Source organism: Toxorhynchites rutilus, chromosome 2 (genome assembly GCF_029784135.1).
Source record: "Toxorhynchites rutilus septentrionalis strain SRP chromosome 2, ASM2978413v1, whole genome shotgun sequence".
Classification (NCBI taxonomy): Eukaryota; Metazoa; Arthropoda; class Insecta; order Diptera; family Culicidae; genus Toxorhynchites; species Toxorhynchites rutilus.
In genome coordinates, this window is record NC_073745.1 from 25690618 (window position 1) to 25705449 (window position 14832).

At 41.5% G+C, this 14832-nt stretch overlaps 2 protein-coding genes across 3 annotated transcripts in view; both read right to left on the reverse strand.

Moving 5' to 3' along the window:
- LOC129771740 (cytochrome b5 reductase 4) overlaps positions 1 to 13287 on the reverse strand; it is a 189883-nt gene extending 176596 nt beyond the window's left edge. For both annotated transcript variants that reach the window (XM_055775736.1, XM_055775737.1), the window contains exon 1: positions 13112 to 13287. The gene's annotated coding sequence lies outside the window, so the exon portion shown is untranslated. The remainder of the gene's footprint in view (positions 1 to 13111) is intronic.
- On the reverse strand, positions 11839 to 12989 carry LOC129771744 (sentrin-specific protease 8). Its single transcript, XM_055775742.1, has one exon. The coding sequence runs from the start codon at positions 12897 to 12899 to the stop codon at positions 12252 to 12254; it is 648 nt and encodes a 215-aa protein (XP_055631717.1). The 5' UTR covers positions 12900 to 12989; the 3' UTR covers positions 11839 to 12251.
- Positions 13288 to 14832: the final 1545 nt, after the last annotated feature.

Genomic DNA, 14832 nt, shown 5'->3' on the forward strand with positions numbered 1-14832 from the left:
GGTACTACTAATAAAAAAGACGCCAGTAATACCTACGTGGAGAAGGCAAGGTTAGTGCCATCCAAGAAGATACGCGAATAAGGCCCATAATCTCTTGATAAATAAGATGAACCGTAAATTTAATTCATGTACTTCAACCTATCATACTCCTGCTATCAAATCTATTCTTCCTAGTTTTCTTTGCTCTCTCCGCATTTAATTTTTTTGTATACCAACAGAACAGGAATTAGAGGCGAATGAACTGAAAAGTTTAAACCCTCTTAAAGCCAAAAAGAAGAAGAAAAAGAAAAGAACAGGAAAATACTAATTGTTTAAAATAGGTGACATTCGGTTGAATAATTAATACAAAAAAAGGGTACAGCTCAGAAAATACATTATACAAAGAACACATATTTCTCTCATGGGAGAATAATCTCCCGAAATTTTATAACATTTGACAACCTTCACATCTTGCTTCCCTGTTATCTAGCACTTGGTCGCCGAAAATGCAGAAAGAAGAGTAAGAAGCCAGTTGTCACGTCTTGTCTTAGCATAATACTAAAATCAATTCGATTCGAGTTTGAATGATCTCGAAACGAGTTACTCGTTTCGAAATGCGCAATGTCACCCCTGCTCTTATGTGCGTAGATGCGAAACACTGGTCGGATAGGCTCCCATAGGTACTTTTGGGAATTCGAGCAGCGCTGAAGGAATACCTGGCGAGTTCTTCGACGAACCTGGGGAACAACTAAATCGTAGTGATTACGCTCAGCAGCTGCATCAGATTTTTGATAATCTGAAACCAAGCTCGAAAACTCATCACGCTAAACAGAAGATGTTCAAACAACAAGCACTTCAGGATTGTAAATATGCATTCGTACGGAATGACCTGGTAAAAAATTACAGTTACGTTACAGCAACCATACGAAGGACCGTTCAAGGTATTAGAAAGAGGTGACAAGTTTTTCGACTTGTTGGTGGCAGGAAAACGTCAACGAATTTCAATCGATCGAATCGAGGCTGCATTGGTATTAGGAGAGAATGACAACAAAAAAGTAAATGAAGACGTTAAAACTAAAGTGGCACCATCTGGTTATCGTATACGATTTTTGTTGTAACTGGAGGGGGTACTGTGGAGACACGCTCGAATTGATTAGCCTCTTTCACCAAGTATACACGCATACACATACCATCATGTATTTTATACTTATGACAGACATACAGCTGTACTTGTGTTGTACTTCGAAAATTGTATGTCTGTCACCATGTACAGCGCTAGAACCATGCAAGCAACTCGGTACAATCGCTGTACCTGTACCGACCTGTTTTACCGCTGTACATGGCTACAGTTGTACTGTGCGCAGCGCCATAGACGGTTGGTGGTGGGTAGCATGAACAAACCGAATCAAAGCACTTGGTAAACGTTCTTTTCATTGATTTTCTCATAAGTTAATAACTCATATTGGAGGCTTTTTTGTAGTGTTTGATAGTTTAGATGTTAAATAAAAACCTTTTTCATTGAAATATGTGGTGAAAATTGGGAAAATTTCTTATTGTCAGTTTGACATACGGTACAATGTACAACCAAAGTATGTCTGTCATGGTACGATGGTACCTGTACAACGCTGTACACGTACAACGCAAGTACAGCTGTATGTCTGTCCCTGGTATTAGGCAGTTAATTTTGACGTAGAACTACGTCTTTCATTAAGGGTGTCTAATAAGAAAACAGGTCACTTTTTTCATGAAATAAAGTTAATGTTAATTACTATTTTTGCCGCGAACGGATTTTGGCGATTTATATACCAAACGAATCGAAAATTCCCTAAGATTTGTTTGATATGCTATACATTACAATTCCATAGTCCGTATATTTTAAATTGATGAAAATTGGAACAGAGCTGTCAATAACGAGCAATTTATCGACGAGCAACGAAGGGGAAATCGTAAGATGTAAAGTCTCCGTGAACAAACGAAAAGAAGAAGAACGAAGGGAATATTTGCTTAGAATATAAACAGTGGATCTCGCTGAGGCAAACTTTCATTCTTCGTGAGGAAATTGACCGAACAACATTGTTGCTGAGCGAGCTGGATGGCGAGGGATCGAATACCTTTCTCAAGGCATTGGGGGAAAAGGAGTAATATGATGGATAAAGCAAAGTTTTCCAAGGGCCTTTTTGTAGGTTAGATACGAATGAACTGAAGAAGTTTAAAGTCTCAAACAAAGAAGGAAGGCCAACTTTCAGTATCGTTCTGTATTCGAAGCAATGAATATCGCATGTTCTTCCTTGTTTTGAGTCATCACATGTCTTTGTTTCAGATTGAGCTGTGGACACGACCAAATTACTCACTCGCTGATATCTCTGGCATTGCAATCATTGCATCAAACTGACGCCATTGCATTAAGGTTCTGAGTTACTGGTCGGCTCACCAAGAAAATAAATGTTCTGGAATTTTGTCAGTGTTTTGGTTTCGCATGACGGTAGGAAAACTCTCTCCACAAAGGATGACATCTAAGCTAATCTAGACTGGCAATATTAACAGAAAGGGCTTCTGCTGAGAAGAGCGCAAAACGAAGATAAGTTTGTGTATATTTAGTTTCTTCAAGCCATCGATATATGGTTATTTGTATGCGTACGTGCGTGCTTCATAACCCGTACGTAAAAATAGTGCATCTTCACTACGCTGAAACCCCATTTGTATCTGCTCCCGTGTGCACTAGCCTTGTAACGATGCAACAATCGCCTAATTTTTTTATGCTTTTTATGTTCTACGTCAATAATGCGGTCGTGTCTTGAACACAACCTCCTATATTTTTTTCAGACTGAGAAGTTTCAGTTAGCTTCCATCAGTCGACGCTAGAACAAGAGAATAAAGATTTGTGATTAAAATAAAACGTTTTTCCTCACTCTCAACTTGAATCCCACACAGGCAATGGGATTTGGCAAATCGATCGAAATGTTTCGATTCGATCGAAATAAGAAACGGAGTGTATAAATTCTCAAGAACGAAATTGTTGTAGGATCCAAACAACCAGAGCAGTTATTTAGGGGTTTAACATCGAAAAAATCTAGAAATATTTAAACTGATTTTGTGTAATACATCTTGTATTTTTTTTTTCATTCGCTATCCAACTCTTGACGAGTAAAGTTCAGTGTCGGTATTGTGCGTTCCCACTTTTACTATTGTGCTATTGGTATAGTGTACGAGTGAAGATCATTGCTGTCCGCTTTCGAATTGACCTTTTGTGAAGTGGAACAAAGGAAGCAGCGCTCTTGCAGCTTGCAGCCCTTGGCGGCTGTTGAACATCGGCATAACGGGATCGCCATCGTGTGGCTGTCGTTAACGGGAATTATCATCGCGTGACCGTGTGAGCTATTCTTGCGCTGTTGTGTTGATCCATAGCGCGTAGCCTCTGTCTCTCCCTGGTTAGGGCAGTAGAGCGCAGTATCGGAACAACTTTTATATTAAGGTACACATATTTAATATTAATATTATTATTCAACTCATATGTTCATTGCTTAACACTATCATCATAATTTTTTTTGTTTGTTTTGTTATTTTTTTTGTTGAGATTATTGTTAAAATCAATAATAGATTAAAAATAAGACACAAATTTTTGTAAAATGGAGAATAGTGGAGAATCTCCAGAGATGGAGATCTCCGATAATGAATCCCATACAAGATCTGGGAAAAAAACATATACGAGTCCCTCAAAAAGAAGATAATTCTTCTGGGGACGAATCTGCTCATCCGTCCAAACCCCCCTCTAAGAAAATAGCAAGCCTCCCTTCTGAACCCACTGTTACTGCCACTCCCCCTCTCCCATCATCGATTTCGCTTCCCCCTTCTGATGTTTCCGATCCAACCCAATCCTCGTCCTCGTCTTCTCCCTCTGTTGTCTCCGCTCCACGTGTCAGAGTTTATCCAGAAGATGCACCTGGAACTGGCCCTTGGATTGTTTTCCTCCGGCCAAAACCAAAAGGAAAAAGCCTTAACGTGATTCAGATCATGAAAGATGACTCTTCTGTATCTGAAATTCGCAGGGTTAGACCGAACAAATTGCGGGTTGTCGTGAATGAACGGAAACACGCAAACGAGATTGTTGCTGACCAACACTTCACTCTCGAATATAGAACATTTATACCCTCCCATAACGTAGAAATTGAGGGGGTCTGGGTCTGACTAGCGAACAAATAAAAAAAGAAGTAAAAGGCAAGTTCAAGAAGCTACCCTCAATGGAAGTAAAGATCTTGGACTGTCGCCAACTCGGGAAACTCTCCCATGATGGGGACCAAACTAAATTTACGCCGTCAGACTCGTTTCGAGTCACCTTTGCTGGTGCCGCCCTCCCTGACTACGTTATGGTGGACAAATTGAGACTACCTGTGCGACTCTTCGTGCCAAAGCCCATGACTTGCAACAAATGCAAGTCAGTTGGTCACACTTCAGATTATTGTGCCAACAAGGAGCGCTGTGCCACTTGCGGAGAGCAACATGAGGGGAAATCCTGCAGTGCGACTGAGCATAAGTGTCCATATTGCGGAGGATCCCCAAACGCGCTCTCAGCTTGTGAAACTTACAAGAGTCGCTGGGAGAAACAGAAGCGCTCTTTAAAGGAACGCTCGAAGCGCACTTTTGCGGATATTTTAAAGGGCGCTTCTCCACTGGCCCAACAACAACAACCAATCTCAACACACAATACCTTTTCCATGTTGCCAGTTGATGAAATGGAAGCGGACACAGCTAGCGGGGACACACCATTTATTTTCAAAGGGAATCCCCGGCGCAAAAATGTGACCACTCCCAAAGTTCAAGAACAAGTCCCCCCGGTGATACCCCCAGTTAGCTTGCCTAAAAAATCGAGTGCAGCGGACAAGCAAAATCAGGTTTCTCCTGGCTTCCGTGGGAATAGTTCACCTTCGAACGACCCAGCACTCGAGGGGACATCAAAAACCCCAACTGTCCCTGTTTTTCCGTCCAGCTCAACTTCCCAATCGGGATTTATAAAGTTGTCTGACCTTTTGGATCAAATCTTCAAGTGTTTCAATGTTTCCGACTCCATCAGAACCCTTGTCATCTCAATGCTTCCAGTATTAAAGACAATTTTACAGCAATTGATGCAAACATGGCCCCTCCTTGCAATGATTATCTCTCTTGATGTCTAATTTAGATAGAGAGGTCGGAGATATCACTGTTTTTCAGTGGAATTGTCGTAGTCTTATCCCTAAATTGGATACATTCAAATTTTTAATTCATAACTTCAATTGTGATGTTTTTGCTCTGTCCGAAACATGGCTTTCTTCGCGAGATGATATCTCTTTCCACGATTTTAATATTATACGCTTGAAACAGCCTATCGCTATCTCCTTTCAAAACCTGCTAGCTCAACTTAATCAGGGCAAAGCAAGGGAAGAACCGACAAACCGACACTTACTCGCTCGTAGATGGCCTCACACTGATGGATTTCTTTTTTTTTTCTATATAGATTGAAAAGTAACGTCAAATTCAAAATTCATGTTTTTCTTATATTCACTACTCTTACATTAAATTTACAAAAGAGGTGGGGAATCGTTGGCTAGCATGTCGCGTTGCGGCCGTTGGTGAGTCTGACGATCCGGCGATAGACAACCGGCGGTAGATGGCGGGCACAGCGCAAGAGAGAGAGATCTGCAGGGATAGCGTACCTTGTTGTGCGATTCTCCGATCGCTTCGCTGACGTTGTAGTGGTGTGAGTTCCGCACTGCCCGCTTGGTTCGGGCCAAGTTCTTCATGTGCGCTTCACCGATCGTGGGTCGAGTCCGTTCACCGGCAGGGACGAGCCGGGTGCTTCCAAAAGGGGTTATTCGCTCGCCTCCGTATTCGGAACTGTGTGTTGACGGGCTATCACTTCTACTCGAGATCACTAGTTCTTCTTGTATACACGCAAGCGTTGACTTCCGTTGGTGGTGGAAGTCATTGGCGGAAACAGACACGTGGCGAGTGGTTCGATTATATACGTTGACAGGCAGTCCTATCGAAACCACTCCCAAAACACAAAGCGTACCACTTCACCTCTTCCGCCTATTGTCACCGTGTGACGGTGAATTGGCAACAATATCACCTTGAAACACTCCTAAGCACAAAGTATAGCTGACTCTCCAATCGATCGCATTTGAGTAGAATCGAGTAGCTTAATACACAGGTGACTTCCCAACCAAATACAAGAGCCCGACACTACGGGTGGATGGCCTTATATACTCTGCGCTCTCTCATCGCTATCCGCCTCACGCTCTCTCTCGCTCACTGGTAGCGCACGTCCGGTTGGCGCCAAAACGTAGACGCCAAGTTTCGTGTAGTTGCGAACATTGTTCGTGCAGATTTAAATTTGTGCTGACAGTTGGTTGGAAACTAATTTTTGCTATTTGAACTAGGCGTTATTCAGGTGCGTTTTGTTCAGTATCCGAGCTGATAATCGGATTCAAAAACATGTGTAGCCTCCTATCTAGCATCTGCCTTTCATTTTATAATTCATTTAATTTTTTTTTTATAGTAATTCATATATATATAATTCAAGAAAAATAAAGTATTCAATTTTAATTAAGAGATACAATTTTATGATTCATATATTTTTTTTATAAACTTACTGAAATTACTCCGCATGGATCTTCATGCACTTGGATGCAAATAACAGAGTGCGTTCCAATATGCATAGTGCATTCTGAGAACGCACTACGTCAACTAGCAGCGACATCTGGCTCCTTGTGGATGAACAACCATGGGACTCCATTGTGGGAGTAATAAGGTATACTGATTATTTGTCTTTTTTTTTTGGAACTCTTGATTGTTTACAAAGCTCTTGTTTTGTGACCATCCAAGAGCGAGTTGTAACTCATCTGTTACACGCTTGGACCGTGATGACAGATACGGAGGGGTGCTATTGGGGATCAATAAGTGCCACTCATTTTTTCGAATTGACCTTCCACCTATTGGAGGGATCGAAGCTGTTGCTTGTCATGCAAACATCAGAGGCAAAGATCTCTGTATTGTCAGCTTGTATTGGCCTCCGAGAGCTGCGGTTAGCCGCAAACAACTTGATGACATGTGCTCACTACTTCCTGAGCCACAATTGATCTTGGGAGATTTCAACTCTCACGGAACTGCCTGGGGGGAACAGTACGACGACAATCGTTCATTGTTGATAAATGACCTTTGTAACAACTTCAATATGACCGTTTTGAACTCTGGGGAAACAACACGTGTGCCTAAACCTCCTGCTAACCCAAGTGCTCTTGACCTCTCGCTTTGCTCGAATTCACTATCGTTAGATTGCAAGTGGAATGTAATCCAGGACCCCAACGGTAGTGATTACTTGCCAATCAAAATTTCCATCACCATTGGGTCGAATTCTTCTGAATCTATAAACATGGCATATGACCTCACAATACACATTGACTGGAAAAAATATGCGGACGCGATTGCTCTAGCCATCAATTCCAGAGATGGTTTACCTCCATTGGAGGAGTATAACTTCCTTTCTCGTTTGATCTAAGACAGCGCGGTTCGCGCTCAAATGAAACCCATCCCAGGTTCCACCATTTCCCGAAGGCCTCCCAATCTATGGTGGGATAGCATATGTTCCAAGCTTTATATAGAAAAATCGAATGCATTTAAAGCTTTTCGGAAACGTGGAACCCCTGAAAATTTTCAGACGTATTTGGACCTTGAAAATCAATTTAAAAACTTGATCAAAGGGAAAAAACGTGCTTATTGGCGAAATTTCGTGGGAGGTTTGTCACGCGAAACGTCAATGAAAAAATTATGGAAAGTGGCTCGAAACATGAGAAATCGCTCTTCAACGAATGAAAGCGAAGAATATTCACATCGATGGATTTTGAATTTTGCACGGAAGGTTTGTCCTGATTCCGCTCCTGTGCAAAAAATTGTTCGAGATATACCACAAGATAGGTGCAATCTTGATTCCGAGTTTTCGATGGTAGAATTCTCTCCTGCTCTCCTTTCATGTAACAATTCTGCTCCGGGATCGGATAGAATTAAGTTCAACTTGCTGAAAAACCTCCCTGATGTGGCGAAACATCGCTTGTTGAATTTATTCAATCGGTTTCTGGAGCATAATATTGTTCCAGATGATTGGAGACAAGTACGAGTTATAGCTATTCAAAAACCCGGAAAACCCGCGTCCGACTTCAATTCTTACCGCCCAATAGCAATGCTGTCTTGTATACGGAAATTGTTGGAGAAAATGATCTTGTTTCGCCTTGATCGATGGGTTGAAACGATTGGCCTACTCTCAGATACACAATATGGGTTCCGCAGGGGCAAGGGGACGAATGATTGTCTTGCGTTGCTTTCTTCAGAAATTCAAATGGCTTACGCCGAAAAAAAAAACAAATGGCTTCAGTATTCTTGGACATAAAGGGGGGCTTTGATTCTGTTTCAATAGAGGTTTTGTCAGACAAATTACACTCTCGGGGTCTGCCGCCTCTATTGAATAATATGTTATATAACTTGCTTTGTGAGAAACATTTGAACTTTTCTCACGGAGATTCGGCTGTAAGTCGGGTCTCTTACATGGGCCTCCCCCAGGGCTCATGTTGAAGCCCCCTTTTGTACAACTTCTATGTAAGCGACATCGACAATTGCCTTACACAAAATTGCTGCCTAAGACAAGTTTTGCAGATGATGGAGTGGTGTCTGTCGTAGGATCAAACGAATCCGACCTGCAAGGACCCTTACAAGATACTTTGAACAATTTTTCAACCTGGGCCATTGGGCTAGGGATCGAATTCTCCACGGAGAAAACAGAGATGGTGGTTTTTTCTAGGAAGCATAGACCAGCAAAACCAAAGCTTCAACTTTTGGGTAAACCGATCACTCATGCTATGTCATTCAAGTATCTTGGGGTCTGGTTCGACTCCAAATGTACTTGGGGGCCCATATTAGGTATCTGAGTAAAAAATGTCAACAAAGAATAAACTTTCTCCGTACAATTACCGGCACCTGGTGGGGAGCCCATCCCGAAGATCTTATAATGTTGTATCGAACAACTATTCTCTCAGTGATGGAGTATGGCAGTTTCTGTTTTCAATCAGCTGCCAAAACACACCTCATAAAACTCGAGCGAATTCAGTATCTTTGTCTCCGTATTGCGTTGGGATGTATGCCCTCAACGCATACCATGAGTCTCGAGGTTTTGGCAGGCGTACTCCCACTAAAAGATCGCTTCAATTTATTATCTCTTCGGTTCCTCATCCGGTGTAAGGTTATGAATCCATTGGTGATCGGAAATTTTGAGCAATTGATCGAGCTAAATTTTCATTCTGGATCCATGAGTTCATATCATGAATTCACCTCTATGCAGGTTGTTCCTTCTTCGTATATTCCCAACCGTGTTTGTTTTCCTGACTACAACAATTCCTCTGTACATTTCGGTCTGTTCATGAAGGAGAAAATCCATGAAAATCCAGATTATCTTAGACTGGGGTTCGTTCCTACGATCTTCAATGCAAAGTATGGGCGTATCAATTGTGATAATATGTACTTTACTGATGGGTCCTCTATGAATGAGTCCACAGGATTTGGAGTGTTCAACGTATTTTTTAGCACCTCACACAGTCTTCAGAATCCTTGCTCGATATATATTGCTGAATTGGCAGCGATATACTGGGCGCTGGACAGCGTCGCCTCAAGACCTGTTGAACACTATTACATTGTAACGGATAGTCTGTTGAAGCTATCCGTTCAGTGAGGCCGGAAAAACCAGCCGGGTGCTATGATTGATGCTAGGATCGTTAGCAAAATCTCAAGCAGAACTGTCAGTGGGATACCCAATTCATATGAAAACAAAGGGAAAATGTCAGTGGGATACCCAATATGTTGGCTCCTGTCAGTTCAATGGGGGTTCTCTGAAGACGTCACCCGGCTGGGAAAAACACTCGCCGTACTTCCTTGAAAGAATACGAGAAATTTTGAGTGCTTTATCCAGACGCTGTTATGTCATTACCTTTGTCTGGGTCCCTTCACATTGCTCAATTCCGGGTAATGAGAGGACTGACGCATTGGCAAAGGTAGGTGCAATTGAAGGCGATATATATCAGCGTCAAATCGCCTTCAATGAATTTTATTCTTTAGTTCGCAAAAATACCATCGCTAACTGGCAACGCAAGTGGAATGAAGATGAATTGGGCCGGTGGTTTCACTCGATTATCCCTAAGGTTAGCCTCAAACCGTGGTTCAAAAGTCTGGACTTGAGTCGGGACTTTATTCGCACCTTCTCCCGACTCATGTCCAATCACTGTTCGTTAGATGCACTACTCTTCCGTTTCAATCTTGCCAGCAGCAATCTCTGCGTTTGTGGCCAAGGTTATCACGACATCGAGCACGTTGTTTGGTCGTGCGAGGTGTATCTGGTCGCCAGATCGAATTTAGAAAACTCCCTTCGGGCCCGAGGAAGACAGCCCAATGTGCCGGTGAGAGATGTGTTGGCTCGGTTAGACCTTGATTACATGTTCCATATATATGTTTTCCTTAAAGCTATAGATCTTCGTGTGTGATTGTCCCTACATCCTTATACCCTCCTTTCCTTCCTTTGCGGGTAATTCGTCCCCTTGCTATGAATAGTAGAATAAGTTGAAATGTAAATAAACTATAGATATACGAATAGATTTAAGAATTGAGTGTTCATCAACATTGTTACAATTTCCTTATATCCCATCCTTCTCCTAAAAATATGTCACCCTTCTAAACTCGAGGACACCGCGAGTAATCGGTTTTCCACCTTACTAACCATAGATGTAAGAAAATTGTTTATATATATATATATATACTTTTAGAATTATATTTAAGAATTCGGCTCTTAAACTTAAGTAACTGAGCCTGTAAAAATAAACGAATTAATAAAAAAAAACTTGTATTTTTTTAAAGAATACATGTTTTTGGTATGTTTTTTGAAAGCCTATCTCGCAGTCGTTTCTCACACCACATGCTACTATAAAGTGTTTCCTAGTGGTGGCCCGCGGCACCACTTCGAAAACAAAGTCAACAGCAAATGATGTCTTCTTCTTCTTCTTCTTCAATGGCACTAACGTTCCTAGAGGAACTTCGCCGTCTCAACGTAGTATTACTTGCGTCATTTTTATTAGTACTTAGTTGAGATTTCTATGCCAAATAACACGCCTTGAATGCATTCTGAGTGGCAAGCTCTAGAATACGCGTGATCACAGTGCATGTCGGAGGAAATTTCTTTGACGAAAAATTCCCCTAACCAGAACGGGAATCGAACCCGAACACCCGGCATGTTAGTTATGACGCTAACCACTCGGCCACGGGAGCACAAATGATGTCTATGGGGCCTAAATGTCCTTGTCTAAATTACATTTTATCCACTAAATGTAGAAATAGGAATTTTACGAAGAATAAATTAATTTGGTCTCACGATTACAACTGTTTATGAAAGTCGATAAGCCATTGTACAACATTTCGTTGAGTGAAATACTCCGGTCTCATAAGACAAAACTAGAGTTTATTGGTAACAAATTAGGATTTTAGAAAAAGGTTGGAAAGCATGCTCTAAGCGTCAGAAGATGCTAAGACAAAATCAGTTCTGAAAATATTGTCTTCATGTTCGAAAGATATAGGAACTTATTGCTCATCTGGACTTCCTGGAGAAGTAAGTTGAAAAGCATCTTCTTAAACTGACTCGTTTGCTTCCTTATTGGTCTTTCCCATTGGATATGAAATGAATATTCAGACATAGAAATGGTTCCTCGATTCCTTGTGATTTGTTCAATGAAATGCATTCGAATTAATTTTGGTTGCGATGTATGAATCATAATCTAATGCTATCTTGGAATTCGTTTGTCCTTCTATTTAAATCGCTAATCTTCAATCGCACATGATTCATGTGAATTCATTCACTTATCATTAATTGTAAAGTAAAATTTTTTAAAGAAACTTTTGTTAATTTAAAAGGAAACCCCGGTTACCATTTGGATGAATATAGACAAATGTCATTGACGTAAAACGCATAATATATTTCCTTGAAAAACGTGCTAAAATAAATTACTAGATTTTAAAAAAGAGACAATAATTTGCCATGGTAAACTCAGGTGCAGCTGCTACAAACAAAATCAATTTGTTACTCTACGTTTGCGCCGACTGTGTCGAATGTGTCCGTTTGTTCTCGCTAAAAAAGCACTTCCGGTGGTGAATCAATCAGACATTCAGCACTTCTAAAGCCGCGACGACATCCTCTACCGTCAGCTGGCCGCGCTCTACTTAATCCTCCCGCCGAGATCGATGATGATGTTGAGAATCTCCTCCCGTTTGCCACGAATCACATCGTACCGGGCACTCTTCACTCCCTCGATTTTGCCCGTTTTCCGAATCTGTTGGGTGACCTTATCCACCGCGCACAGCACGTGAACTCCGCAATCGTATCCGTTGCTCTGCTGCAAGCAATCGCCCGTCCGCAGCTGGGCATCCGGACAGCAAAGGGCCCGCTTTAGTACCGCCACAAATTGACGGCACACGTCCGCGTTGGAGCTGTGCGATGAGTCAAACTGATAGAAGGCCCTCTCGGGTCGGGAGAACACCAGCAAACTCCAGTGGGATCCTCCGGCACGGTCCGCCAGTTGGTTGTCGTTCAGCGCGAAGAAAATAAACAAACGCTGTTGGGCCTTTAGGGGCTCCAGGAAGATACCCACTTCCGTTTCCGTCACCATTCGGATGCATTGTGTCACCTCGGGACTGACGAACAGCATATCGTCCTCGTCTTTGTAAATCATCTTCTCCAGGTACTCGAAGTAGAACGAGATGATCTGGTCGTTCAGCCAGAAGGGACCCTTCAGCAGGTCTACATCGGACAGCCGTAGACAGGATTCGTGGAAGCTCAAAGCGACCTGATCTTCTCGGAACGACATCCCGAAAGCGCACAGATGTTGAAATTTTACTAATTGAACTAACAGCTGCTATGTGACATGTATAATAACAACAAAATTGGCACTCTCGGAGCTCATATCAAATAAACATGACAAATTTGACAGCTGACTACAAATATGTTGCACGGCAAACGGCGCTCAGTGTGTTTGTTATTTACTAATCAGCGAAAGGTAAGGCGAAAGATAAAACTCACCGCTGAGATATTCGATAAATTATTGCGCTCGAAGAGATGGAGCAAACACTATACACAACCGGGAATGGCACTTAATGTGATGTTATTCGGTGCTTGTAATAATAACAACAATTATAGTCACTTCAAAAATCCGCGAGAACACAGCACTTCGAGCGAACGTGGTTCACCAAAATATACAGAGCACTCAGAAGACGCGTTGCATACCTCTTTGCTACTTATCAGTTCCGTCATGATGCTACATTTTGTTGTACGGGAATTCATTTTCCTTGGTGTTCATGCGAAGAGGGATGTTCGTTTTTATTTGAAAAGCAGATGGACACACAGAGAAAACTAGTAATTTAAATACAAAATACATTGGTAAACAAATGTCAATCCGGCAGTATAACCCAGTGTAAGCCAACAGTTCAACGTTGGTTTAATATATACCTTAAACATGGTCGAAAATAAATCAAAATAATATACCTTTGTTGTTGCTATGTATTATTTTTTTTAGTTCTTTAATCTGTTATACTGATTACGTTCATCTGCTTGGTTCAAACCACCACGAAGCAATCGATGATACCATTCTGGAACGAGAACCAGTGGCGGAGTTCGCCCTCGTCGAACGTCGGCGCGATAGATTAAATCCCGCGAGGCAGCGCTCCAACAATCGATAAGTCTCTTTCAAAGCAGCTTCCCGTATTTTGTGCATGCCGGGCGTTTTCGTATCATCCGGCAATTTATAGTTTGATCGTTCTCTGCATCGTCATGTTCCGTGAGATGCAAAAATTGAACCTGCAACCATTTGATCAATAAGCTGATTTGTGAAAAATGTCTCAAGCTAAACCTAATTTACCCCAATCAGCTTCTTCAGGTTCATAGGGCTATGCCAATTTCGACTAGAAGCGACCGGTTTCGGCAGCACAACACCAGTCGTGTAGACCGCGTGAATGATCTCAGTAAGATTCATCCTTCTGGTAATCTCTCGAGTCAATATTGGAGCCAAACGTTAAGCAATTTTTTGTGTACACATAATGGGTCTGAACACGAACGTCACTTCACGGTGATAACGAAGTGAATTGTATACAACGTTATTACCTAAGTGGTGCGGACTCAATCTACTTCATTTTCAAGCAAATTCATGCATGTTTTCAAGCGATTTCTTGAAATAAATTCTCAGACCATCAGAGATGCCAGATTTACAAATATGTTTGTTAATTTACAGACATATCTGTAAAACATTTATTTTTGTTGTAGACTTTTTGGATATAACAATATTTCACAGGTTTTTGAAAAATAAGAGGTTCTATTCATCACATCATAGATATTTGACATTATGACATTTTTTCCATTGTTTTAATACAGAATATTTAGTTTATATCAATACACATGACGTTAGACCAGCGATGCTCAATCTGCGGCCCGGCAGTCTTTCTGTTTGGCCCATCTGGTGTGTATGAAGTTTGGAACTCATACACATAAGTACTTTTGCCCTGACATCATTGCAGACGAAAGAGAAGATACGGTTATTCACAATTAATGAAAAATTGCAGGTAAGGAAAAAAAATTTCATTCTATTTTCAACAACTTACATTCGCTTTCGGATCTGCTTATGACGAAATATGGGTTACTGTTCGATATTGTTACCACAGACATGGTTCATGGCCGTGTAGTGATGTAAAACTTGTATAGCCTTGCATGGCGGATGGAAAATATACACTGCATTTTCTTACAAATTTCAT

Coding starts and splice junctions, on each gene's coding strand:
- LOC129771744 (XM_055775742.1), bottom strand. CDS start 12,899: ATGTCGTTCCGAGAAGATCAGGTCGCTTTGAGCTTCCACGAATCCTGT.